Source organism: Giraffa tippelskirchi, chromosome 5, assembly GCF_054371585.1.
Source record: "Giraffa tippelskirchi isolate mGirTip1 chromosome 5, T2T-mGirTip1v1.2.pri, whole genome shotgun sequence".
NCBI lineage: Eukaryota > Metazoa > Chordata > Mammalia > Artiodactyla > Giraffidae > Giraffa > Giraffa tippelskirchi.
In genome coordinates, this window is record NC_137279.1 from 166,691,735 (window position 1) to 166,719,217 (window position 27,483).

At 50.4% G+C, this 27,483-nt stretch overlaps 1 protein-coding gene and 1 long non-coding RNA gene across 2 annotated transcripts; one reads left to right on the plus strand and one right to left on the minus strand.

The window, feature by feature from the left end:
* Positions 1–2,082: 2,082 nt before the first annotated feature.
* CDCP2 (CUB domain containing protein 2) lies at positions 2,083–27,145 on the plus strand. Its single transcript, XM_081485608.1, has 7 exons — positions 2,083–2,310; positions 7,213–7,348; positions 15,417–15,764; positions 18,334–18,669; positions 19,867–20,220; positions 23,139–23,317; positions 26,535–27,145. The coding sequence occupies exons 1-7, from the start codon at positions 2,179–2,181 to the stop codon at positions 26,859–26,861; spliced, it is 1,812 nt and encodes a 603-aa protein (XP_081341734.1). The 5' UTR covers positions 2,083–2,178; the 3' UTR covers positions 26,862–27,145.
* On the minus strand, positions 22,851–24,222 carry LOC145504543 (uncharacterized). The gene is made up of 2 exons (XR_014052289.1): positions 24,151–24,222; positions 22,851–23,544 (listed from the first exon to the last, which is right to left on the minus strand). It is a non-coding gene; the product is annotated as an uncharacterized LOC145504543 (long non-coding RNA).
* Positions 27,146–27,483: the final 338 nt, after the last annotated feature.

Here is a 27,483-nt window from a genome sequence, read left to right on the forward strand (position 1 = left end):
TCAGGCTCCCCTCGTGACCCCACGTGGGGGCCCAGAGCATCTGGCAGTCCTGGGTTTGAATGTCAGTTCTGCCACTTACAGGTCGTGTGATCCTGGGCAGTCACTGCACCTGCTTCTTTAGCTGTGCAATGGGCCCTGGTGGCACCTACTCAGAGGGTGCTATGAGGATTAAAAGCAGCAATGACCCATGTAAAGTGCTCAGCCCCGTGCCCAGCTCAATGCCTGGTGGCTCTAGTTATCACTCATCCACCCAGAACATGCTGCCCCTGCCATGCACAGCCCTTCACAGTTTACAAAGCCCTCTTGCATCTTACGTGTGGTCTTCACAGCAGCCCAGGGAAGTTGGGCAGGATTAGAACCCCCTTGGCACATGGGGAAACTGAGGCTCGCAGGTGGGGGGTGAGGAAGTAAGTGACTTGCCCAAAGTTACACAGGCTGTCAGATGTGAAACATGGATCCAAACCCAGGGAGATTCAAACCCAAACCTGTCACTCTTTCCACTAAACCGAGCATAATAGCAGTGATCCAGCACCGCTGAGGGTGAGCAGTCCCCACAGTGGGGGGCATTCTCTGCCTGATCCCTCAGACCTCAGGGTGTCCCAGGATTGGGGGTGCCCACACTACACAGTCCCAGCTCCAGGCAGGCCCCTTCTGGGCTGGGCCCTGGCTTCCTGTCTATGGTGTGGATCAGTATCCCTTCTGGGCATGAAGAGCCCAGAGCTGGGTGGGCCCCACAAAGGGTAGTGATCTAGGCTTCCTCCTCACTTTCCTCCCAGAAGCTACGGAGCCAGAGGCTGAGAAGGTCACACCCTTGTCCAGGGTCTCTCCAGAAACCTCATCTTTGCTGTGTCTGGTCTTCTGCGCTGCCATTCCCAGGCTGTGGCCATTGCACTCAGCCCTTGGGAACGAGGACAGGGCAGCAAGACTGTGAGAGAAAACAGAGACACAGGGAGAGGAGGTGGGGCTGTGTCTTCCTCCTCTGGGCAAAGTCCCAGCCCTGGGCTGGTATGTGGCTCCCAGGGTTGTGGGAAGCCAGCAAGTCTCCAGGGGTCCCCTTCTGCTATCCCGGGACTCCACTCCAGCTCCCCACCAGCCCCAGCTCTACAGGGGCCTGCCTCCTCGTGCCTCCCTGCTTTCAGCTTTCCACCTTCCTCCTGAGTCCTCTGTCTGTATTCTGGCCCCTTTCTTATTCCCCTCTGGTGTCTTACACACTCACTCACACTGTGTTGACGTGTGGCTTTCAGTCAGACCCAGCGGAGGAAGTCTGGAGTGTGACATCAGGAGCAGAGGTGTGGGCATGCCCCGAATGTCCCTACCTCCTGACCCCTGCCCCCGGGCCCCCAGACTCCTGGGGAGCTCCCCTGAGTCCTCGGGGTCGTGGTCAAGAGAGAGATGTGGCTCCTCAGGGCCCAGTCAGGAAACCCAGGGTGGGCACAGCCTCCCTGCCCTCTGCTGCACCCTCTTTTGTCAGCCCAGGCCTCTGGGAAAGGGAGGCATGAGGCAGCACTCTTGCTATCCCGGGGGCACCGCCCCTATACCCAGTGGATGGAGTGGAGGGGCAGACTCAGGCTTGAAAACAAAACAGGCTTAGAGAGGAACCCCAGACATAGACAGGCACACCAAACCCATGGGAGCAAATGTACTCAGAGCTGGGTGCACACGTAGAGGGACAGGTTTACACTAACACACTGACCTATGCACTAGCAGATAGCTGTGTACTCATGGAAATAGCTGTGCACTTATAAAGTGTGTACCTGTGAAGAGGTGTGTGTCCCCTGAGAGTGTCACACACACCCACAGCTGTGACATTTGCTCTCAAGACACTTGTATGCACCCAGTGAGGGACATTCCCTTGGAAATGTGTATACATCCAGGGAGAGAGCTGGGTATACGCAGGTCTAGGTGGATAACCACAGTCATAGCGAGGGACACGTATCTACACAGGTGTGTGTGGTTCAAGTGTACACAGAGATGTGTGCAAAGGAACAGGTGTGAGTGCACAGCACTGGGTGTCGTCACAAAGGCATTTTCACACTCAGCAATGGAGAGTCACCCACAAAGAGACCAACGTACATGGTGCCCAATGCCCAGACGCTAAAGTGAGTCCGTGAGCCCGAGGAAAGAGTCTGACCAGATGGCGACACAGGTGCACCCAGAGATGGACACGTGTGCACAGTGATGGAAACAGCATGGCAGCGCCCCCCACCAGACATGCTCACAGCGACCCTCAGGGACAGCACCAAGGGGCTGCACAGCCGGTGGCAGAAAGGAAGGTCCTCTCCACACCAAGACACCCCCTGGAAGTTTGAGGTGGGTCCTCAGGGTTCTGCCGTGGGAATCTTCCCGGCGAGGTGCTGGAAGGCCCCAGGTGCCCAGGGTGACAGTCCCGTGGGAGGTATAGCACTCCCCAATGACCTCGGCAGAGTGGCAGTGGGCGGCTTTTGTTCCTTCCCCATCCCCTCCCCTGGGGACTGGGAGAGCACAGAGGCCAGGCTGCTGATTGGAGGGAGGGGCAGCCAGGCAAGGGAGGCCCCACTCAGAGGTGACTTCAAGGAGGGAAGGGTTAGAGAGGCACGGGTGTGTCCTGGGAGCTGTGCAACCTTTGGCACTCACACAGACATAAGGGAAGACATGCGTTCCTAGCTCACTGAGTGCTGGCATCCTCCCCGCCCCCCATGGGTCCCCACCATCAACCCTCACAATGCCTGGCAGGGAGATGCCATTCTCACGTCACAGATGAGGAAACGAGGCCTGGAGAAGTGGTAACTAGTCCAAGGTCACACAGCTGGTAACTGCCAGAGCTATTTGAACCTGTATGGCTGGGGTTCTAGGGGCTCCAGGCTGAACCACCACACTAGACCATCCAGTCACTCCACTGGGTGGGGTTAAAAGCATACAGTTGGGACGAAGAGGAACATGGACTCAAATCCACAAGGATACTTCCTAGCTGTGTGTCCTTGAGCAGTTCAATCCATGACTGGAGGCTGAGCACGTAGCATCTGCTGGGGAGGACACGCAGCACGATGGAGACCATGAGAGGATGTGCTCTGGGCAAAGCTCGTGCTGGGCACTGGGATGAAAACCCAAGAAGACAGAGGATGTTCACAGAAAAACATGGCAGTCAGAGCATAGGTGATCCTCTCTGTGCTAGGGGGTACATCCAGGGAGGGGCAGACTCCTAGCTTGGAGTATGGTCAGGAAGACTGCCTGGAGGAGGTGACAATGTTTTGAAGGATGAGCAAGAGTCTGTCAAGGGAGGATAGAGCAGAAAGAAAGGCAGTCCAGGCTCAGGACACGGCATGTAGGAGAAGTGAGAGAGGTGCTGATGGCTGGGCTGTGATGCTCAGGATGGGGACAAGGTCTGAGACGTTCTCTGTGTGTGTGTGAGTGGGGGGCAGGGAAGGAGTCTTGAAGAGACATGAACACCAAGCAGAAGAGCTTAGATTTTATCCTGAGCAGAGGGCTGACATGGTCAGGTCAGCATTTTTAAAAAATCAGAGCAGAGTGGTTGGGGTGGGCAGGGGGCAGGCAAGAGTGGAAAGGCACAGGTGGGTGAGATGAAGAGCCTACTGTAGAAATGCAGCGAGAGATGGGGAGGGGTAGTGGTGTCTTCAGAAGCTGCCTCAGAGCCAAGAGCCATAACTAGGCTCAAGTGTGACCGCCAATATGGGGTTGAAGGGAAGGGAAGTCCAGGCAGCTCCAACATTCTTCCTGGTGGGCTGGTTGTGCTGCCACCTTGAAGAGGAAATGCCAGAGGAGCAGCAAGTTTAGGGGAGGGGCGGCGACGAGTTCATCTGGGAGCTGTGGATTTCGAGGGGCATGAGGCGTGCTATGGTGGTTACAGTTGGCTGCCAGACTAGCAGCCATCTTTGCTCCTGCCATCCAAACTCTGGTACGTTGTGGAAATCAGATGCCGGGTCTTCCGAGGTGAGCTGTGCTAAGCCCATCAGGATAAACTTCTCCTCTCACCAGTGATGTTCTAAGAGTAGGCACGCGTCTCAGTTTGGGCTCTCCCAGAAGCAGACCTTGAGACGGGATGTGAAAGCATGTGGTTTACTTAGGCGAAAGAGGGAACCCTGATGAGACTTACTGACCGGAAATTGTTAGTGACCAGGACACAGATAATCTGACTGCAGGGAGGCAGTGCACCCAGCAGAACTTGGAAGAGGGAGGGGAGGGGAGAAACTGAAGGTGAGTGTGGACGTTGCTCTCAAGAAGCCTGGCTGCGAAAGCCAGTAGGTGGGTAAAGGTGAGAGCTGGAGGGAAGCACAGGCTCCCAGAGAGTGTATTCCATGATGGGGAGACAGACCCGCGTGCACCTAACTGTGGATGGAGAATGCCAGGAGCTGCTGGAGAGCCAGGTGCCTGAGGCAGGGAAAGGATGAGCTCAGTCAGGAGGTGGAACCACCTTCCCCCGAGGCTCACAGGGTGAGCCTTTCTCACCTCTTTGCCTTTCTCCCTCTGCAGGAAGGGATGGGGTCACCCACCGGAGGGGTGGGGATGCGCTGTCTCAGGGAGGCTGCTGACTGCCTGGGATGGTGTCTGTGGAGTCACACAGAGAGAGCCACCGGGGGAGCCAAGGCAAGGCTGGGGGCAGAGCTGAGATCCTAGATGAAGCTGGAGACCATGAACAATGGGGGCTGATGCTGACCACACAGGGACGGCACTCTGCCTAGCAGTACCCAGAGGTCCAGACACCCAGAGGAGAATGTGACCAGCTAGGCTTGTCCAGGAGACGGCATGAAAGGAGAGGAGGATGACCCTGACCCTGGGGTCTAAGCCTGAGGGGGCAGGTGGTGAGGGATATACGAGGCGATGGGGAGATGAGCAGGGACAGGAGAGGAGTGTCGCAGAAGTGCTGGGAGAGGTGCGGTTGTTCCAGGGGTGGGACGAACACTTCACAGGTGAGGGGTTCAGGGAACGTGGACACTGTCACGGCCCCGCCCACATCCTGCGGTCTTCACCATTCCCAGGCTCCTGCTGTGACACCTGGACACTGGGGCTTCACAGGCAGGTTAGAGATGCCTGGAGGAGGATGGTCTCAAGCAGTGGTCACCCAGGGGCAGCTGGCAGTCGGTGGACAAATGCGCTGCCTCCTTGCCCCTCAGTGGAATGCTGTCTTCCAGAAGCGCCCATGGGGGTGGAGGCTCGGTTGCCCACAGTGGTCAGCTGCAGGTTAACGCACTCTGAATCAGCTTCTTCTCACCCCTTGTCTCCCTGCCCTACCCCCGGTTCTGTGCTTCCTGGGATCACCTTCCAGATACACTCCTTGTCCTCTACTCCCTGCCACAGGGTCTTCTTATGAAGCAACTCAACCCACAACAGTGGCTCAAACCCTCTGTGCTTCAGTTTCCCCCCTTCAAGTCGAGGAGGCCAGTCTGTGCCTCTGAAACTGAGGGAACACACGCACAGGTCTGGAAACCTCAGCGCCATGCCCAGGACTCAGCCCACATTGGGTTAGCGCCATCTCTCAGACATGCCTGTGTGTGCGCATGCGCATGTGTGTGCTTAGTCGCTTCAGTCCCGTCCAGCTCTTTGCGACCTCATGGTCTGTAGCCCACCAGGCTCCTCTGTCCATGAGATTTCCCAGGCAAGAATACTGGAGTGGGTTGCTATTCCTTTCTCCAGGGGATCTTCCTGACCCAGGGATCAAACCTGCATCTCCTGCATCTCCTTCGTTACAGGCAGATTCTTTACCATTGAGCCACTGGGGAAACCCTCTCTTACATGCAGTAGGTGTTTAATAAAAGCTCCATTCCCCTCAGACTGTCCAGGACACGGCACCTTTCTTTACCTGCCAATCGGGCCCCACACATAAGTCAATCCCTCAGGCCTGACCACTCCTAATGCTCTTGGCTGAACACCTTCCAGGCGACCTCCCCCCCGTGCTGGCAGCAAAGGGCCCCCTGGGGACCTCCTGACATAAGGATGGTTCTGAAGCAAAACGTGGTCTGGCAGATAGATGTCTGAGCTCCTTAGAGGTCAGTAAAATCCTCCTCGCTCCTGTGCGTTGAGCCAGGCACTGACTATCATCTTATCTAATCCTCTCACTGCAGGCACTGCAAGCTCTCCTTCGTGGTCCAGGAGGCCCAGCTTCAGAGGGGCCTCACAGCCCAGCCATGAGGGGTAGAGCCAGTATTCAGACCTTGTTTGTCAAGGCAGAGCCCAGGCTCCTCACTGGGAGGCAGGCATGGGCCATGTTTACCTCAGATGCCCCAGGCTTGGCACAGGCTCTGCACAGAGAAGGAGCTTAGGGAATGGGCCTGGGGCCTGGCTGAACCAAATAGTCTCCTAGAGTAAATTGAAAGATCCTGCTTCCTGTTGAACATGGAACCCCTGAGGGCATTGCTGCAGCCCGGATCCTAGCACAGGGCCTGGCACATGGTGATGTTTGAGCCAGGTTTGTGGATCAATAACAAGGTGACTACTTAATAGTCTTGGCCATGCAATCCACGATTCCATTGTGCGTACTACGTGCATGCTGTCACTTCAATCGTGTCCAACTCTGTGCGACCCTATGAACCGTGGCCCGTCAGGCGTCTCGTCCATGGGATTCTCCAGGCAGGAATACTGGAGTGGGTTGCCATGCCCTCCTCCAGGGGATCTTCCAGACCCAAGGATCGAACCCCTGCCTTTTTATCTCCTGCATTGCAGGCAGGTTCTTTACCACCAGTGCCATTAGGAGTTGTCCTGTAGTGTTCATTCTTCCCTTCACTCTCCCTCTGAGCTCATCTAGGCATGTCTCAGGGATGCTTGTCCCTTCCCACATGGATGGGCGATGGGGAAACCTGTAGCAAGCGCCGATTGTGTTTTTTAGCGTGTGTTACCACATTTCATTTCCACAATAGCCCTATATGTAGGGCTGAGTGGCCCCACCAGATAGAGGAGTCAGATCAAGACCTGGAGGAGTTGGAAGACTTTGTTCAAGGTCACCTGGCAAGTTGGAGGCTGACCCAGGATGATTCCAGATCTGCCTAGCCCCCAAACCCCTGCTCTTTCTCCATTACCAAATTCTCTCCCAGCCCTTTCCCCATCCAATATGGCCAGTGCAGATCTCAGAAGTGTCAACCTGGTGACACTAGATCCGTCACCTTAGGGTGGAGTGAAGGAAGCACAGAGGATCAGCTTACTAATTCGAGGGCCCGATGAATTATTCACACCACCATTAACTTGGAGGCCCCTTCAGCCTCACCTCTCTTTCCCCTGCTTCAGACCCTCAGGTCCTGGCCTGCCCCGAGCTCTGCAGACCTGCGGGGACCTGATGAGGAGATGCTGGTGGAGCTGGTATTCTGTCTGCTGCTGGCAGTGGCACTGCTGGGCCCAGACCTCAGAGCCCAAGCCATGAAAGGTAAGAGCTGCTGGGGACAGGCAGGAACTGGGAGGGAGGCAGAAGGGTGGAAAGTGGCAGTGGGGTCTCAGGAGGTTTCTATGTGAGAGGCCAGAAAGTGGAAGGCCTTTTTGGGGAGAGTTGGCAGAATTGAGTTGTATAGCTTCTGAGATGGTGAAAGACAGTATTTGTTGAGTGCCTACTATGTGCTGGGTACTTTCCATGCATCATGCATGAATGCATTTAATCTTCACACAAACTTCAAGGTGGGTATCAGTCTCCCATTTTACAGATGAGGAAACTGAGGGAGAGAGAAGTTAAGTAACCTGTCCAAGACTGCATGCTTACCAAGGGTGAGGGGAATGGCTCAGAGAACGATTAAAGATTTGTTGCTGGAAGGGGTCCTTATTTTCCTTCTGAGAGCCTGTTGTCCTTCCCCATCACCAGCCAAGTGACATCAAAGTCCTCTATAAAGCCAACCTCCCCCTCACCCAGGTTCGGCTCCAATCTCTGTATAACATCCAGCCTTGGTTCCCAGCATCCCTTGGGCATCCCATGCTCTGGCAAAGGACCACATCCCCTTCAGGAGATGCTTCACCCTCAGGGCTTTCACCCCCTGTGCCCTCTGCCTGGAAGGTCTCTTTTCTCCTTTTCTACTTGAAAACACCTGGCTTATCCATCAAGCTCAGCTCAAGCACCAGCTCCTCCAGGAAGACTTCCACATCCCTTCATCAGCTTCAGATACCCCTCCTTGGAGTTCTTAGATCCCTCTTCTGGCACCCTGGTCCCAGGTCCTTTGTGGGGCTCCAGTCCTCTGTGAGTCTGTCTGGGAAGCCAAGGCAGTGTCACTCACCTGTCTTCAAGGAGCTCATGTGTAGTGGGACTCAGCCAGCGGCTTTCTGTGCCTTGTCTTCCTGCAGGCTCAAGGGGGTCTCAGGAAGGAAATCTACTTGGTGGCAGAGATGGGTCGGGCACCCAGGCATCTTACTCCATGCCAGGGTGGTCAGAGAAGCTAACTGTTCCCATTTCTAGCCACTGGGACTTCAGAGGCCTTGGAGGCACCCTGGGGGTCAGGGTGCCTGAAGGACAAAGCTTCTACCTGTGCTGGCCCCTGGGGCCTCCTGGGCCACAAGAGTTTTGCTCCAACCTTCTCATGGCCTTTCCCATCCAGTGGAAAGGTCTGGGGGAAGGACAATGACAGGCACTGGACAGGATGTCCCTCTATTCTCTTGACATAAAGTCATGGATCAGACACCACTCCTGCCCTGCCCTGCCCCCGGGGCCAGACGGCCTGTTGTGAACTGGGTGTGCATCTTGTAGACCTTGCACAGCTTTCTGTGCTCACAGCTACCCAGCAAGGTCATTATCTGCATTTCACAGATGCCTGACTGAGGCTCAGGGAGGCTAAGTGGCTGAGTCTGAGCCTTTAGTTGTTGCCATTTCCTCCCTCCAGATCATCCCCAACTCATGAAGCCTTTGTTCCTGCTAGCCAAACATCCCCTTCTCCCATGTTCCTCCTCTTACAGGGCTGGCTCCAGCAAGACTGGCCTCCCTCCCTCTGGACCTCAGAGTCCCCTGTGTGGCCCCAGCACAGTCACACTGCATGGCTTTGTCTCATTTGCCTAACCCCCCCCCCCATCTTACCCCCTAGCTGTGAACACCCCAGGGAGGGACCCATTCTGAATCAGCACAGGCATGTACAGTGCACATGCTTGACAAATATGCCTCTCTTACAGGAACTTTGGTGAAGAATCTTTAAGATGCTTTCGGTTGCAAGGGACAGAAACCCAATCTGGATGAGTTTAAGCAAGAAGAGAAATACACTGGCTCTGTCACCAGGGAGGCAGGAGTGTAGCTGAGCTGGGCCACTTGGGTTCCAGGCCATTTCTGCTTGTCACGTGGTTGTTGCCATCTGCTGACAAGCTTTTTCAACGGGCCCTGAGCATGGTCCCACCCCGGGCTCTAACTCCCGGCCTAGGGACCAGGGAAGAAAAGGTTCTCATCTGGGCATTCTGCAGCAGGATTCTGGTGGCACAGGCCCACCCCCCAGGCCAGTCATTCTGGTAGAGGCCTCAGGATTTCCCAGCTAGGCGCACGTGTCCTCCCTGGGTCAGGGAAAGATGCGGGAGGGTTACCCTATGGAGGCAAGGGAAGGGAGCAGTGTCTAAAATCAGGGGCTTGTTCTTGTAAGAAATAGAGGAATGGGTGCTGCGTGGACCAAAACGGGATGTCAGCTACAGTGGTAACTTCTCTTTCTGGGCCTCAGTTTTCTTATCTGTTAAATGGAGTCAGTAACACCTGTGCTGCCTATTTTATGAGGATAGTATGAAGATGATACAAGATCATTCACTCATTCATTCATTCAGCAAATATGCGCTGAGCACCTGCTTTATGCCAGGAGCTCTTCCAGATGCCTGAGATAAGCAGAGAACAAAGTAGATGAAAATCCCTGCTTTTATAGAGTTTACAGTTTTGTGGAGAGAGACTGACAGTGAACTGAACAAATAAAGAAATAAATAGTACATTCAGTGGTGGTGGGTGCCATGGAGAAAACATAGCAGAAAAGGGAGAGAAGGGTAGGGGGATGGGGAGAGGGTTTCAATTGTAAATAGGGTGGTTGAGGGAAGCTTCACGGACAAGGTGACTAGGAATATGTTGATCGTTTTTTTTTCAACTTTTAACTATGAAAATTTTCAAACACAAAGTGGAGAAAATAGTATAATAAATCCTGATGTCTCCACCAACCATCTTCAACAATTGTTAACTGGACAGGATGTCCAGTTGGTTCTTTCTTGGTTCTTCTGAAGAAAGTGAAAGTGTTAGTCATTCAGTCGTGTCCAACTCTTTGCGACCCCATGGACTGTAACCCACCAGGCTCCTCTGTCCATGGAATTCCCCAGGCAAGAATATTGGAGTGGGTTGCCACTCCCTTCTCCAGGGAATCTTCCCCACCCAGGGATTGAACTTGGGTCTCTTGTATTGCAGGCAGATTCATTACCATCTGCTCCACCAGGGAAGCCCTCTGGTTCTTCTATCCTACTCCCATCTCCATTTTAGCAGGGTGTTGGGCAGGGGAAGGTCAGACAAATTTAAAGACCATCTCAAATATCATACTATTTTACCTATAAATATTTCAGAGTATATCTAACAGATATATATTCAATAGACAGATATTCCCAATAGTATTATAATTGTATAACAATTCCTTAATTTTATATAATACTCAGTTCATGTTCCATTTTCCCAAATTATTGCAAAAACAAAAAACTTCTATTGCAATTGGTTTGTTCAAATCAGAATCTGAACAAGGTTCACACATTGCTTTTGGTTGGTATTTGATTCTTGAGTCTTTCTCTCTTAATTGACTTCTCCTCTGACAACCACTTTTCTGCTGTTTCTGTGAGTCTGACTTTTTAGATTTCACATATAAGTGATACCATACAGTATTTGTCTTTCTCTGGCTTATTTCACTTAGCACAATGCCCTCAATGTCTATATTGCTGCAAATATCAGGATGGGTGCCTTTTTCAAGGCTGAATAACACCCCATATGTATCTCCCTTCATCTGTTGATGGACATTTAGGTTGTTTCCATATCTTGGCTATTATGAATAATTCTGCAATGAATGCAGATAACTCTCTGATACGCTATTTTCATTTCCTTTGAAATATTCTACTGTATCATATGGAGTTCTATTTTTGTTTCTTTGAGAAGCCTCCATATTATTTGTCACAGAGGCTGCCCCAGTTTACATTCCCACCAACAGTGCACAAAGATTCCTTTTTTTCCACACATCCTTGCCAACACTTGTTGTTTCTTGTCTTTTATATAATAGCCATCCCAACAGATGGGAGGTGGTATCTCATTGTGGTTTTGACTCGCATTTCCTTCAGTGACGTTGAGCACCTTTTCATGCACCTGTTGGTCATCTGTATGACTTTGGAAAAATTCCTATGCAGTTTCTCTACTCATTTTAAAGCAGACTTTGGTTTTTGGGGTTTTTTTTTTTTCTCTTCAGTTGTATGAATTCTTTATATATTTTGGATATTTACCCCTAATCAGATGTATGATTTGCAAATATTTTCTCTCATTCCATAGACTTTTCTTTTTCCATTTTATTAATAGTTTCCTCTGCTGTGTGGAGCTTTTAGTTCAATGTAGTCCCACCTGTTTATTTTTGCTTTTGTTGTCAAATCTAAAATATTATTGTTGAGACCAACATCAAGGAGCTTACCCTCTATGTTTTCTTCTAGTTGAGCCTTTTTAATATATTAGTTGTGTCTCCCTGCCACCTTATTTACTTTGAAGCACCTGGGTCATTAGAGTTTCCCACATTCTGGACTGGGCTGAATGTGTCCTCACAGGGTCATTTAGACTGTCCCTCTAGCTTCCATATTCCTCTAACTTGTAGACAGATCCAGAGACTCCATTAGCTTCAGGTTCCTTTTTTTTTCCCTCCCCAAGAAGATATTACAGGTGTTTCATCAGGACACCTATTATCCAGTGTTCCACTTTGATGTTAAGTTTGGCCAGTGGGTTCAGTTAGCCTCATCCATCCATTATAAAGTTTCCTATAGATGTAACTTTTCCAGTATTTTTAAAATGATTTTTAAAAATCATTTAAAATTGTATTTATTTTTGGCTGTGTTGGGTCTTCTTTGTTGTGTGGGCTTTTCCCTAAGTTGCAGCAAGCAGGGGCTACTCTCTAGTTGCATTGGGAGGGCTTCTCACTGCGGTGGCTTCTCTTGTTGCAGAGCACAGGCTCTAGGCATGCGGGCTTCAGTAGTTGCGGCACATGGGCTCAATAGTTGCAGCTCCCTGGGTCTAGAGCACAGGCTCAATAGTTGTGGCCCATAGGTTTAGCCACTCTGCCGCATGTGGGATCTTCCCAGACCAGGGATCAAACTGGCATCTCCTGTGTTGGCAGGTGGATTCTTCACCGCTGCACCACCAGAGAAACCTGGTATTTTTTAATTATAAAAATGTTAAAACATTAGCAAAGTTGAAATAATTTTACAGAGAATATTTATCTACTTAACTAGGTTTTACCTCTCCTCATTTACCTTTTTACTCCATGATTAGAATAGATGATGATGATTTCATTAAGGTTTGCAAACTTATGTTTTCTAATGTTGTTATTCTTTTTAAAAAAATTTATTTATTTGGCTATGCTGGACCTTAGTTGTGGCATGTGGGATCTTTGATCTTTGTTGTAGCATGAGGGATCTTGAGCTGCAGCGTGTGAACCCAGCTGTAGCAGGTGGGATCTAGTTCCTTGACCAGGGATCAAATCCAGGCCCCCTGCACTGGGAGCGTGGAGTCTTTACCCCTGGACCACCAAGGAAGTCCCTAAAGTTGTTATTCTTTCTGTAATCTTCTTTAAATAACACTTTTTATTCATCAGCTATTTAGTTATCCTGAAATACATATAGTTTATAACAAGAAAGGCAAATTAAATGCTTAATTCTTTCTCTATGTAGCAAGAAGAAAATGAGTTCGTGCCCCAGATATCTCTAAAAGAAATCAATAAGTTCCATTTTAATTTCTTTTAATTTTTCTAGTTCATTATGAATGCATGAATGTTTATATATTTGATGGGTTTCAATGCACTGCAATAAATCTTTTTTGAAGCTCAAATTATACCTTCTTTAGCCAGTGGGAGCCCCTTCTAGCAGGTTTCTGTGTCTTGACACAGTCCCAGCAGTTTTGATAGCTTCTTTACTGTTTAGCTTGACAAGATGTCCCAAGTGTTTTTTGTATGTTTTCTGCCCTTGACTATTTCTTTAAGGAGTCCTGGTTCATCTTAGCTGGACATAACAATCTTAACCTAATTTAGTTGGACATAATAATCCTAATCAAAGTCGAAGGGGTACAAAATACTACTGGAATATTATTGCCTTTAGGCCTTTTGGTGAACAAAGCTAAGAAATTATTATTTTTAAAAATAAAAATAAATCTTAAATTCATACTGATGTTCTCAATTCAAGTGAAGGATCTCAAGAGTTCTACTTAGGTTTTTTAGTTTTAATTTGTATCTCTCTCCTCATATACCGCAAATCTTAGTTTCTATTGACATTGGCACACTTCCTTTATTCCAGTTATCAGTTCAGTTCAGTTGTTCAGTCGTGTCCGACTCCTTGTGACCCCATGGACTGCAGCACGCCAGGCTTCCCTGTCCATCACCAACTCCTGAAGCCTACTCAAACTCATGTCCATCGTGTCGGTGATGCCATCCAACCATCTCATCCTCTGTCATCCCCTTCTCCTCCCGCCTTCAATCTTTCCCAGCATCAGGATCTTTTTCAATGAGTCAGTTCTTCGCATCTGGTGGCCAAAGTATTGGAGTTTCAGCTTCAGCATCAGTCCCTCCAATGAATATTCAGGACTGGTCTCCTTTAGGATTGACTGATTGGGTCTCCTTGCAGTCCAAGGGACTCTCAAGAGTCTTCTTCAACACTATAGTTCAAAAGCATCAATTCTTCGGCGCTCAGCTTTCTTTATAGTCCAACTCTCACATCCATACATGACTATTGGAAAAATCGTAGCTTTAACTAGACGCACCTTTCTTGGCAAAGTAATGTCTCTGCTTTTTAATATGCTGTCTAGGTTGGTCATAGCTTTTCTTCCAAGGAGCAAGTGTCTTTTAATTTCATGGCTGCAGTCACCATTTGCAGTGATTTTGGAGCCCCCCAAAATAAAGTCTGTCACTGTTTCCATTGTTTCCCCATCTATTTGCCATAAAGTGATGGTACCGGATGCCATGATCTTAGTTTTCTTTATGTTGAGTTTTGTTTTTTTTAATTAATTATTTTAATTGGAAGCTAGTTACTTTACAATATTGTAGTGGTTTTTGCCATACATTGACATGTATGAGCCATGAGTGTACATGTGTCCCACATCCTGAACCCCCCCCCACCTCCCTCCCCATCCCATCCCTCAGGGTCATCCCAGTGCACTGGCCCTGAACACCCTGTCTCATGCATCAAACCTGGACTGGTGATCTATTTCACATATGGTAATATACATGTTTCAATGCTGTTCTCTCAAATCATCCCACCCTCGCCTTCTCCCACAGAGTCTCCAAAATTCTGTTCTTTATATCTGTGTCTCTTTTGCTGTCTTGCATATAGGGTCATCATTACCAACTTTCTAAATTCAATATATATGCATTAATATAATTTATTGGTGTTTTTCTTTCTGACTTACTTCACTCTGTATAATAGGCTCCATGTGTTGCGTTTTAAGCCAACTTTTTCACTCTCCTCTTTCACTTTCTGTGGCATTGGGGTTATTTAATCTTTTGATATTTTAAAAATTATATTAAAATTATTCATGATTAAAAAGTCAAAATTATAAAAGAAGTTGCATTTAAAGATGTCTAGCAGTCACACCTGTTTCCTCCCTGCTGCTTACTTCTTCCTGTGATAGAGAACCATTTTTATTAGTTTCCTTCCATTGTTTTCTTATTCAAAATATAAACAAACACATACATATAAGAAGGTACTTTAAACTCTGTAATAGACTGCACATTTTCACTCAGGATGGGGGTGGGTAATATTACTTTTAATTTTTGAATTCCCCAATGCACATCTTTAGTGCCTATTTTGTTTAAAATCACAGGCCCATGGGACTTCCCTGGCAGTCCAGTGGTTAAGACTACATGCTTCCACTGCAGGCGGTACAGTTTCAATCCCTCTACCTATAAAATTATAGGCCTACCTGACACTTCCTATCTCCTTCCCCTGCTTTATTTTTCTCCAGAGCACTTACCACTAGTTAATACACTCCATATTTTCCTTATTATGTTTACTGTCTATCTTCCCCACCAGAATTTTTGTATTCGTTCCTGCTATAACCTCAGCACCTAGAACAATGCCCCACACTCAAACAATATTTATTGAATGCATAAAAGAATGTTTGGTAGTGTTTGAAGAATAAGTAAATGAATGAACAAATACATGAATAAATGAATTGATTTAGGGCCATGGCCTCTTGCTCTCTCATCCCATCCCAAAGACCCTGCTTTGAAGCTGGGCCATGATCCAAGACCCCAGCACTGACTCTAAGTCATTCTTCCCTCTCGCCACAGGTGTCAAATGTGGGGGTGTGCTCTCAGCACCTTCTGGAAACTTCTCCAGCCCCAACTTCCCCAGGCTCTACCCCTACAACACGGAGTGCAGCTGGCTGATCGTGGTGGCTGAGGGCTCCTCCGTGCTGCTCACCTTCCACGCCTTTGACCTGGAGTACCACGACACATGCGGCTTCGACTTCCTGGAGATCTACAATGGCGCCTCCGGGGACCAGGGCAACCTGCTGGGGAGGTTCTGCGGCCGGGTGCCCCCGCCACCCTTTACCTCCTCCTGGCACGTCATGTCTGTGGTCTTCCACTCAGACAAGCACGTGGCCAGCCGCGGCTTCTCTGCGGGCTACCAGAAAGGCAAGGGGGACTTGGCGGTGGAGAGGACGGCCTTGGGTGGGGATGGGGCAGGGTGGCGGGGGCAAGTGAGACAGGCCGGGTTTAGGCATCTTAGCGTGTAGGCCGCCCTGTTACCTGGGTGCCCTGCTCTCGTAGCTCACGGGGCAAAGGCGGCCTCTGTTGGGAGTCTTGGTGGTTGTGTTTTCCCACTTTCATGGCAACACTCCCCTCCTCTCCCTCCATTATCCTGGGAGCCCCCAGAGGGTCTCACTGTGCTCAGGAATGAGGGCTCTTGTGCTCTCCTGTCCTTGTCCTTCTCAGCCCTGAGTGGCCTTGGGACACAGAAGTGGACACTGTGCTGCCCCTGCTCCTCACCCCTCTATGGCATCTTATTATGTCATGGGCACATGAGTTCCCCCTACCCCTCAGGTCCTCAGCAGTGGAAGGGGCACACGGTCTGTGTGGAGCTGGTGATTCTCTCCCTCCCAAAGCCTTTTCTGAGCTTGCTCCTTACATCATGGTCCCTAACCCCTCCTCCCCAGCCAGGCTTGGCGCCTGCCCTCAGGCTAGTGAGGGGAGCACAGGCCTTGCTCTCAGTGCCTTTCTGCTAGAATCCTTCCTCCTTCCTCAGGCTTCTCTGCTCACCCTCAAAGCTCCTTTGTCCTCCCTTCTCCCAACGCCAAAACCAAAGGCCTTCCTCACGTCAGCTCAAACAATGGGTGCCACAGAGGTTCCTGGTGCACAGCATCCACCAACAGCAATCAGGGCCAGGGTGTAGGCGGGGGGCATGTGTATGTGTGTGTGTGTGTGTGTGTGTGCGCGCGCGCGCGTGCAAGCTGATGGACATCAGTCCCCACTGGCTTTGGAGGCATAGATTTGTAGAATGCTGGAACATGAGAACTGCAGACAGATCTAATGGTAGTGGTGGAATTTTAGATCCCTAGATTTTTAGATTATTAAGATATCAAAGTTATAGTACCATGTGCAATGTTTTCCAGTATTTTCAAAAAGCAGGAGTACCCTTACATCAGATGGAGCCTTATTGTTAATCCCTGATATATAAAAGAGATAAAGGCAGCATTTTGTTGTAAGCATTTAGTTTATAAGTTCGTATTTTTAACATGTACTTATGTTAAGCCAATCATTGAAAACATCAGTAAATATTGATGGTCTCCAATTAGTTATATCTTTACAACTGAGGTATATGACTGTGGATTCTATCTTTCACTGAGTTAAAGAACAGTTTGAATACAGTGTAAGAATGATATTTACACCAGATGCCTCCAGATTGATGCCCCGGGGCCACCGTGAAGGCCTGGAACACAGTTTGAAAGTCCCTGCTGACACAGTTTGAAAGTAAAGGGTGTTGAGGTTGGAAGGGATCTCACAGACTGTCAAAACCTATCCTCTCTTTTCACAAACAATGCATCTGAGACCAGAGAGGGAATATGCCTTCCCATGGTCACTCTGGGACAAGAAGTCAAGTCCTTAGCTGCCCAGCACAGCGCTCCATTCATACCCCCTCACCAGGGGATGAGATTCTGCAGTCTCAGGAGACACAACCTAGTGTGCCCCTTCCTGCTGGTGGCCTCCAGTTGGTCACAGCGTTCATCATCACCCAGCTCCTGGTTATACTGGCCGCACCAGGTTCCAAAGGGCTTTCACCAGAAAATTCTCAAACTCTGCATAAGTCTGAGCCTGGTGGATCAGACTGAACAAGTCTTAAGAGTTCTAATATTCCCATGGGGCTCAGAGAGGCTGAGTTACTTGCCCAGGGTCACACAGCAGTAGAAGGCAGAGCTGAGAACACAGTTATCTTCAGACTTGAAGCCTATCTCTACTTCTTCAGATCCTCCCTCTCAGCCTCAGTTTCCTCATCTGTTAGGGAGGTTTGATAATATTCCTGGTCTGAGGTGTCTCAGCCTCTGTGCACCACTGTCCTTGGTAGGAGGGACAGTGAGACTCACAATGTCAAGTGTACGGACTCAGTAGTTAGTCACATCTCACCCTCCCTGACACCAGCAGGGTAACCCGCTGTCAGGGCCGTGCTCTGTCCCTTGGGCTTTGTCAATGGCACCTGCTAGTCACCACATCTCTTTGTCTGAGAGCTTTTACCAAAGCTGTGGCAGACTACCTCTACCACCAGCAGCCCTCAGCCAGGGTTCTGAGGTGCTGGTGGATGAGTGCCCCCACTCTCCCACCCTCTCTCCCTCAGTGCCCACCTGTGGTCCCCTGTCTCTCCCAGATAAACTCTTTGGGCTCAGATCCTTATCTTGGGCTCTGTCTGGGTGAATGCAAACTCACACAGGTAAGTTACTTAACTTCTCTCTGCCTCCAGTTTTCCAGCTGTAAAATGGGGAAAACCACCCTGCTTTCCTCATGGGGTTATTTTTGCTGTTGTCATGTTTTAGTTGTTGTCATGCCTGACCCTTAGGGTGACAGTCTAAAAAGATGGCTTGTGCCCGCCACTTAACAAGTGCTCAGTGGGTGGTGCCAAGGGTCTGGGTGAACACTTGTGGGAGTGGCATTTCCCAAGGGAGGAGATGAGGTTGCCAGGGGAGGGTGCTAGTTCAAGTGGGCTCCCTTGCAGATGTGTGTGGTGGTGTCCTGACCGGCCTGTCAGGGGTCCTCATCAGCCCCGAGTACCCCAGCAACTACCCCAACAATGTGGAGTGCCACTGGGTGATCCGGGCCGCTGGCCCCGCCACCGTCAAGCTGGTGTTCGTGGACTTCCAGGTGGAGGGCAGTGAGCAGTGCATGTACGACTACGTGGCTGTGCTGGGGGGGCCCGGCCCTGCCCGGGGGCACCACTACTGCGGCAGTGCCAGGCCCCCCACACTTGTGTCGCTGGGCCACGAGCTGCATGTGGTCTTCAAGTCTGACTTCAACATCGGAGGCCGGGGCTTCAAGGCCTACTACTTCTCAGGTGGGAGGACTGCAGCAAAACCCCGAGGGCTCTGTGCATACTGGGGCGCGGGGGAGGAGTTGTACTTTTCTGCTTCTGGGTTTGGTACTTCCTGTTCTTTCTCTGCCTGAAATGTTCTAGCACACTCTTTCCTGCCTGGCCGATGCCAAGGCACAAGCATGTCACCTCCTCTGTGAAGACTTCCTGATACCCTCTGAATTATTCTCTTCCTTCAGCTCTTTAGAGAAGTGTTTTCACAGCAGTGATCTAACACATATCACTTCTGTATGTGGTTTGCATGTTGATCTCCTCTGCCTGACTGCGAGTTCCTATGGATTTATCTTTATACCTGCTACATAGGAGACATTCAATTAATGTTTGTACAAATGAATGAATGAACCCTTGGGAATTAAACTCTAGTGGAGAAGATGGAAAAGAAAACAGTGAATACTCACTGTGATCTGTGATATCTAATGGTAAGAATGATGGATGACTTCCTGGAGGAGGAGAGAATTGAACAATGCTTTGAAGGAGTTAAACAGTGGCAGAAGGAAGGGAAGGGTGTTCAAGCAGTGCATGGTTAGTCGCTTCAGTTGTGTCCAACTCTTTGCAAACCTAGGGACTATAGCTTGCCAGGCTCCTCTATCCATGGGATTCTCCAGACAAGAATACTGGAGTGGGTTGCCGTGCCCTCCTTCAGGGGATCTTCCCCACTCAGGGATCAAACTCATGTCTCTTACATCTCCTGCATTGGCAATTGGGTTCTTTACCAATGAGCCACCGAGGAAGCCCAAGCAGAGGGATCAGCATGTGGCATGGAGGACAGAGAGGGTTTGTGCGCCCGTCGTACTAGGAGATATTTGGTGAGGCTGGAGGGTGGGGCTCAATGAAAAGGGGCAAGGTCATGAACCACCTTGCCTATCAAGTCCAAGTTTGGACTCAACTCTGAGGACAGGTATTAGACATTTTAATTGAATTCTTAGCAGGGTCAACACTCATGCAATGGATTTCCCATTGGAATGAGAGTCCCAGTTTTCAGCTAGTTACAGTTTAAAGCAGGCTTTGGGATTCATTGTCTGGTTTTCTGCATGGTGCCCACAACCTGCCAGGGTGGTTTTAGGATCCCTATGGTGCCTGCTGCCCAAGCTGTAGTTGTAGAAGATGACAGTCTCCACCCTTCCCACCGTTGCTCCTTTGGACCTGCTCTCCCCAATCCAGGAGAATGCCAAGAGGTGTACACGGCAGTGCGGGGCAACTTCTCCAGCCCACAGTACCCCAGCTCCTACCCCAACAACATCCGGTGCCATTGGACCATCCGCCTGCCTCCTGGCTACCGGGTCAAGGTGTTCTTCCTGGACCTGGAACTGGAGGAGCCCAACAGCCTGACCAGGACCTGTGACTTTGACCATCTAGCAGCCTTTGATGGGGCCAGTGAGGAGGCACCTCTGCTGGGGAATTGGTGTGGTCACCACCTGCCACCCCCGGTCACCTCAAGCCACAACCAGCTCCTGATTGTGCTGCACACGGACCGTAGCACCACCCGCAGGGGCTTCTCTGTGGCCTACATTGGAGGTCAGCTGGGGTAGAGGGTGGGGGGGTGCTGGTAGGGGAAAGTGAGCCTAGGGTTCCAGGACTTTGCAATCTCCTTCCTCCATCCCTCTTTCCTCTATCGCACCAATTTCTCTGGTGGCTACACCACTGCTGACTCCCGCCCTGGGACCTCTGAGGCTGTACCAATGTGACTCCTGCTTATTTTCACTATTTTAGTGCCCTGTTTTTCTAGCTTCCAAATCTACAATCCCCAATTCCTCCCTATCTGTCTCTTTTCTCCATGGGCCCCTGGCTTCTCTTGTGTTACGTTGATCCTCTGTATCCAGGGGCAATATACAAAATATGGTGGTACTATTTATGTTCATAATGCTGAACAATCTTGCTTGTACAGTCATAAGCCCAGACTGACAGTCATTTGAAAAACTACTGATCTTTCAAGACTTTTGATTTCCTTTTATAACAAGAAGTCTAGAGCTGGTCAGCTGCTGTGCTGATTCAGGGACTCAACAGTATCCCAGTTTGCATGTCTGAGATTCTCTTGGCCTCATGACCACAGTATGGCTGCCACAACTCCAGGCATCATGTCCATGCTCAAGTCTGGAAGAGGGTAGGGGAAGTGCCAGCTACAAATGTCCTTTTATCAGGAAAGTAAAAGCATTTTTGGAAGCACTCAAATTTCTTCTTCTTGATCTTATTATTTTAAACTTGATCATATGGCTGTGCCTAGCTGCAGAGTTGGCTAGGGAACTTGGCACTCAGCTTTTCCATCCTCCATAGTGCCAGTTAGATTTGCCAGCTGACAGCATCTATCATCTATCCCCTCCTCTCACCACCCTTCCCTGGGCCATGGGCCCAGAAAAGCCTGTTCTCTGGACCCGCTTTGCCCTCTACCTGACCGGGTTAGAGCCTCTTGTTATGCAGATATAGAAACAGAAATGCAGAGAGGAAAGGACTTCGCTGATGTCACACAGGCAGCAGTGGCACAGGCAAGGCTAGAACTCACACTCCTGCTTTTTGTGTGGCTGAGCAGGGCCTGGAGGGAGGCTCATGGCTGAACTCAGACAGACCAGGACCACACTCAGGTGCTGCTGGGCCTCCCTGGTGGCTCAAACAGTAAAGAATCCACCTGTAATGCAGGAGACCTTGGTTCAATTCCTGGGTTGGGAAGATCCTCTGGAGAAGGGAATGGCAACCCACTCCAGTATTCTTGCCTGGAGAATTCCATGAACAGAGGAGTCCGGTAGGCTACAGGCTGTGGCGTTGCAAAGAGTTGGACACAACTGAGTGACTAACATACACACACACACACTGATCATCTAGTGGGGCTGACCTGTAGGGGAAGGAACCAGGAAAGCTGTAGCAAGCTAGCGGCAGCAAAGTGACCTGAGCAGACCCTCCCTCTGTCTGCTTCAGTCACCTCCACCCAGAAACCTGCAGGAGGACTCTTCCTCTGTTAGAGTGACCCCTTCCTGGATGGCACTTGGAGATCCAGGTACCATGAGCTCTGCCACAGCTGGCTGACAGGTCTCAGTAAAATGAAGATACCGGCTGAAGGAGCTGCAAAGTCCCCTTTGTTCTGATGGGCCTATTTCCAGGCCTGGGTTCTCTCCCAGCTGTGTGTGATCTCCTTTTGGTCCCTCCAGAGACAGAGGGTGGGCCTCTCCTCTCCTGGCTCCTGTTTCAGATGCAAGGGCCCCACTCCCACCTGCCCCCTCTCTCCCTGATGCCCTTGGGAGCCTGGGGTCAGACAGGGCATTCGTGCTGGGCCAGGATCCAGATGTGGCCCAGGCTTCTGGCGGCCTCCCGGCTGGAGGACGGCCTCAGCATCAATCAGGGGTGACACACAGTTCAGCGCCACCAAGATCATCGTGGGAGACGGCAGGCCCATAAATCCCCAACTGCCCAGACACCAGAGGCTGAAATGTGCCTGAGGCGTTTCCCGGAGGGGGGTTGAGAGTTCCTGGCCTCTGCCTGCCAGCTTCTTCCTTTTCCTCCCTCCAGCTCCCCACCCCCACGTCCTTCCTCCTAACCTCACCTCTGCCCCAGCAAGCACCACCCCCTACACACCCGCATGCACACATGCACGCACACACAGGCTCACACAGACCCAGACACTTAGAGTCACACCGTCCTGGCTGGGAGGGGGTGTGGGGGATACCACACAGGGTGGAGAGACCAGGAACCGTGGAATCTTTACAGACTCGATGGTTAAAATGCCAGCTTGGACACTGCAGACAGTGTCGCCTCTCAGAGCTCGGGGCTCTAAAACTGTAAAATGGACTTAGATGTGTCTGTCTCATGGGGTCATTATGAGGAGGGAGAATGAGGCTTTCTTCACTACCCTTTTCAAACTGCAACCCCCTCCCCCAACTCCACCCATGCATACATGCTGCTCTCCTCATTTCCGTCTTTTTCTTTCCTTGATTTTCCTCCGACTACTCTGACACTTAGGTGTATTTTACATATTTATTGCTCCCTCATCCAACTAGAGTGTAAGTGCCAAGAAGGTAGGCATGTGAGGCTATTTTTTTCCTTTTCATTTCTATATCTGGCTTTCTATATCCTGGACATCATAGACTGTAAATACTTGTTAAATGATTGAATGAATTGCCTGGTATATGGCAAACATGATCAGCAAATGGTAGCTTCCATTATGATTAACAAAATTCATTCATTTAATCATATAGTCACCTCTCAAGCTCTGTACTGGGCTTAGAGGACGCTGAGAAGTAGGCATGGTGCCTGCCCTGGAGCTCATAGCCTAATGGAGTTAAATGGAGAAACACATGTAAAATGTCCTTGTAGGACTGCATAAGAGCCATTCACTCTCTGGGCCTCAGTTTTCCACCCACCACCCTTTGGGCAGAGGCTTGAAGAGGGTAGGGGGTCAGACTGCCTGCCCGCATGGCCTCCAGCTCCCCTCTCCCATCCGTCCCCAGTGGTGCCCATGAACGTGAGCTGCTCCCGCACCGACTTCCAGATTCTGATCTCCACACAGGCGTTGGCCCCACTAGAACGGACCAAGGTCTACCTGGGAAGCCGGAGCTGTGCCGCCCAGGAGATGGGCAGCAACTTCCGGATCCAGGCCCGCTTTGACACCTGTGGCACTGAGTCTCAGGTAGGGGGTGAGGGTAGGGGGGTGAGGGCTGGCACGAGGCTGGGGCCCTGATTCCTGGGGAGAGGCACCTGCCAGACTTGAGAATTCAGCTTCTCTTCCTGGCTCTGGTCATCACACCTGCTGGATATGGAACTCAGCCTCTCCTTTTCCTCAACAAACTTGTTCACTGGAGACACAACAAGGAGCTCAAGTAGGGGAGATGGAGAAGGGCAATCCTGCTGCACAACCTGCTGACGACCAACAGCCCCTACTGAAGGCCCCTCTGTCAAGGTCCTGACTGTTTCTGGAGACTTTCCTGCTGTCCCCTGTCCTCCCTGGAGCTCCCCAGGGCCACGCAGTCCCCACCTCTAACATACAGAGCTGTTTGAGCACTACTGCCTCCTGCCTGCCCACCCCCTCCCCACCTTGTGATCCAAATCCTTTTCTGGGTTCCACAAAACAAAAGAGCCCTTCAAGAGACAGGATCCACCTCCCTCCAAAGGTGGTGAGGTGTGCAAATGAAGATTTTCTACTATCCTTGTATTTTGGAAGCCTGGAATCCAGGTTTGGGGCCTTCAGCATCACTGGGTGGTTGCCCAAGCACCCTGGGTGTTTGTATTCTTAGGGGCAGGTTGGAAAGGGGAAAGGCCTTGGTATCTGAGGATTCATGATTTGGCAGAGTCATGTGATTTCCAACAAACCATGTTTCCCCCACACCCAGCATTAACCAAGTGTGTACCTCTGGCTCTTCCAGTTCACCCTCTGCTTCCCCAGCCTCCTGGCAGCCACCATCCTTTTGACCTGAGTAGAGGAGAAGTGGGAGCCAGTCTTGGCTGCCAAGATAATCTGCTCACCTCTACTCTATGCCCTAAATCCCTGAGCGGCTTTCTTTGGGGGCAGAACCACATTCCATAGAGTCATAAGGTAATGGGGACAGAGAGTCCCAGAAGCAGGGAATTGTGACATCTAGAACAAAGAACTCCTAGACACTCAGAGTCTCAGAGTTGCAGAACCTCCACTAGAACTTAGAGCCTCATAATCATAGAAGCTTGGCATCAGTATCATGGAAACATAAAAACCGAGAACCTTAGACTCATGGGTTCTTAGTGTAACACATATAAGTTGTAGACCCACGAGGACCAGTCTCTGCATTGACTTGCTTTCAAAGATGCACAGTTCAAGTGGCCAAAAACAGGACAACATTTCTGTGCATGCGTGCTTTGTTGCTTGGTCATGTCTGACTCTTTGCGACCCTATGGACTGTAGCCTGCCAGGCTCCTCTGTCCATGGGATTTCCCAGGCAAGAATACTAGAGTGGGTTGCCATTTCCTTCTCCAGGGGATCTTCCCAACCCAGGGATTGAACTTGTATCTCTTATGTCTCCTGCATTGGCAGGAGGATTCTTTACCCCTGTGCCACTTGGGAAGCCCCCAACCTTTCTGTACTTTTCTTAAAAACTACAGAGACTTGATTTCATAACCATAATACCACGTATGTGTGGACTCTCTTTCCCTCTCAAGTCTCACTCATCAAAAACCCCTGAAACTTTCCCACACACCTGTTTTATGTGATTTTCCCTCCATTCTTTATTATGTAGATTCACTTTCGCCCTTTCACTGGATCCACTTTCACTCTCAGGTCCTGTCTCTCCCACCTCCCCGGCCAATTCTTTGTCACAAAATTTCAGGACGCTGGTCCTCCTCAGAGAGTATGATGGCAAGACAGGCTTGAGGGCACAAGGCAGAAGACTCCTCTGGGGACACGGTCTCAGAGCCTTTTGGAAGCCCAGAGTTGGGAGAGACCTACAAGTTCACCTGGTCCACAGAAATCCAGATCTGTAGCTCCCCTTCAGTCTCTTCCTGAAAGAGCTGCCCAGCATCCAGTGACGGCAGCTTCCTCCTGCTCACTTGTACTTTCTAGGCAGCTTTGATTTTTAGAAAAGCCTCAGCTCATAAGTAGGACTTCCCAGGTGGTGCTAGAGGTAAAGAACCCGCCTGCCAATGGAGGAGACTTAAGAAACGTGGGTTCAATCCCTGGGTCGGGAAGATCCTCTGGAGGAGGGTATGGCAACCCACTCCAGTATTCTTGCCTGGAGAATTCAATGGACAGAGGAGCCTGGCAAGCTACAGTCCCTTGGGGTTGCAAAGAGTGGGACACTACTGAAGTGATTTAGCACACATGCACAGCTCAACAATAACACAACCAGACAGGGCAGTTGGGGCGGCCTGAGAAGTGTAATGGCTGCTCTAGATTTGGGGAGAGTATCCCGGCAGAACTGCAGCCTCCAGTCAAGACCACAACAGACTGTCTGTCAAAACGTTGTCCCTCAGTCCCCAGCCCCAAAGCCCCACCGTCTCAGGGCATCTGGACTCCTGTCTCCCTCATCCTTGTGGGTGGAGAGGGCAGCAGTGTGACAGGCTCCCCACATCTCACTCCTCAATGGCTCTTCCCAACCCCTGGGTGATGAAGCTGGACTGACCTGGACTCAACCACAGGGACACAGAATCACTGCAGACACAACTGGGCAAAAAGATTCCAGAAGGAAAGTCACATCACACCAGGGAGACAGCATCTCACGGGGAGGCAGAAGACTGGCTTCTGGACCCAGCTCTGGGCAAATTATGGCCTTTGCTGGGCCTCAGTGGCCACATCTGTGAATTTCCAAGGAAGGGAGATTAAACTAGATGCTCTGAAAGTCCCATTTGGTTCTACATTCTTTGGTTTGAGTGAGGTGTGGTGGCTAACAGGACAGTTAAGAATCGGGCAGTTCTGGGGAGAATATGTTCCCTGTCACTTGTGTGCTGTGTGGCCTCAGAAAAGGGATTTAACCTCTGGGCCTCACTTTTCTCATCTGGCAAATGGGGATATTAGTGGTACCAATTAGAGAAGGTTGTCATGAGAATTAAATGAGATAATGCACTTAAATGCAGAGCCTGGAACATGGCAAATGTTCCTGTTGTTACAGTTGCCATCTTTCATAGATTCCACCTCCCTGAAGCCAGAGCAAATACTGACCCATCACATCTGATACTGTCCTTCCAGCCATCCTGGTAGTGCCCCTTTTACAGCTGGAGGAAGGGGCTTGAGGCTGTGAGTGGGAAGGACTCAGTGGCCAAGCTGGGACTGGAACCCAGACTCGGGGGTTCTGCCCCCTTGGCACTGAGTCCTCACATAGCTAGGGCAGCAGGGTCAGTCCTGGCCCCCTTAGGTGTGAGCAAGTGCCCCTTGTCCCCCACAGAGAAGAAATAACACCTCAGTGATCGTCAGCGTGCTGTACATCGACTTCTCAGCTGGTGGGCAGGAGGACATCCACGAGTATGAGGTCCGCTGCGAGCCGCGCCGCAAGGAGGCCTCTGTGCACCTGCTGTCCGGCTCCCACTGGCTTGGGCCCTATGCTGCCATGGCCGAGCACCTTCAGGAGGCACCACCCAGGGATGAGGCAGAGGCACTGGAGGGCCCCGTGGCCATGGTGGCCCAGGACACCAGTGACATCGTCTTCCTGGGCCTTTGCATTCTGGCTGGAGTCCTCATGGTCATTGCCATCGTGGTCCTAATGCTGCTGTAGACAGGGAGGGTAGGAACCTGGCATCTGACATCCCTGGGATCCCACAGTAGGAGTGAAAACAGGTCTTGTTGACTTGTTAGTGACCATGGACAAGTCACTACCTTCTTTCTGAGCCTCAGTTTCCTGGGGCCCTTGACTCTGTCCTGCTTATCTCAGTACATGGCTGGCATGAGGCTCAGAGAAGAGCGTAAATGGATAAGAGCTATGTAAACTATAGCATGCCATGCACATGTGTACAATTGTTTTCGTTGTCATTAATTTTAAAGATTTTCTGCTATAGAAAAGAACCTTCCTGTGTGTGTTATTTGTCAGTGTATACAGTTGTGGTCACTGGTGACAGAGTTGATAAAACTGACTTGTTACTTGTACGAGAACTTCACCATCTCAGGATACAAGTAATTCACCTCCTAATTTTCCAAATAATTGCTCATCCTAAGCCTTCATTAGCAGGAACTTCAGTATCCATCCAGGGGCCTCCACTCTCCAAACTGACCCAGGAACCCTGAGGACTTTGCCTAAAGTAGGCCAGTCTTGCCTCCAAACTCCAGGAACAGAGAGAATTGTTGAAGATGGGCTGTGTGCATCCTGACAGATGCCAATCCACCCAGGTGGACAGAGCCCT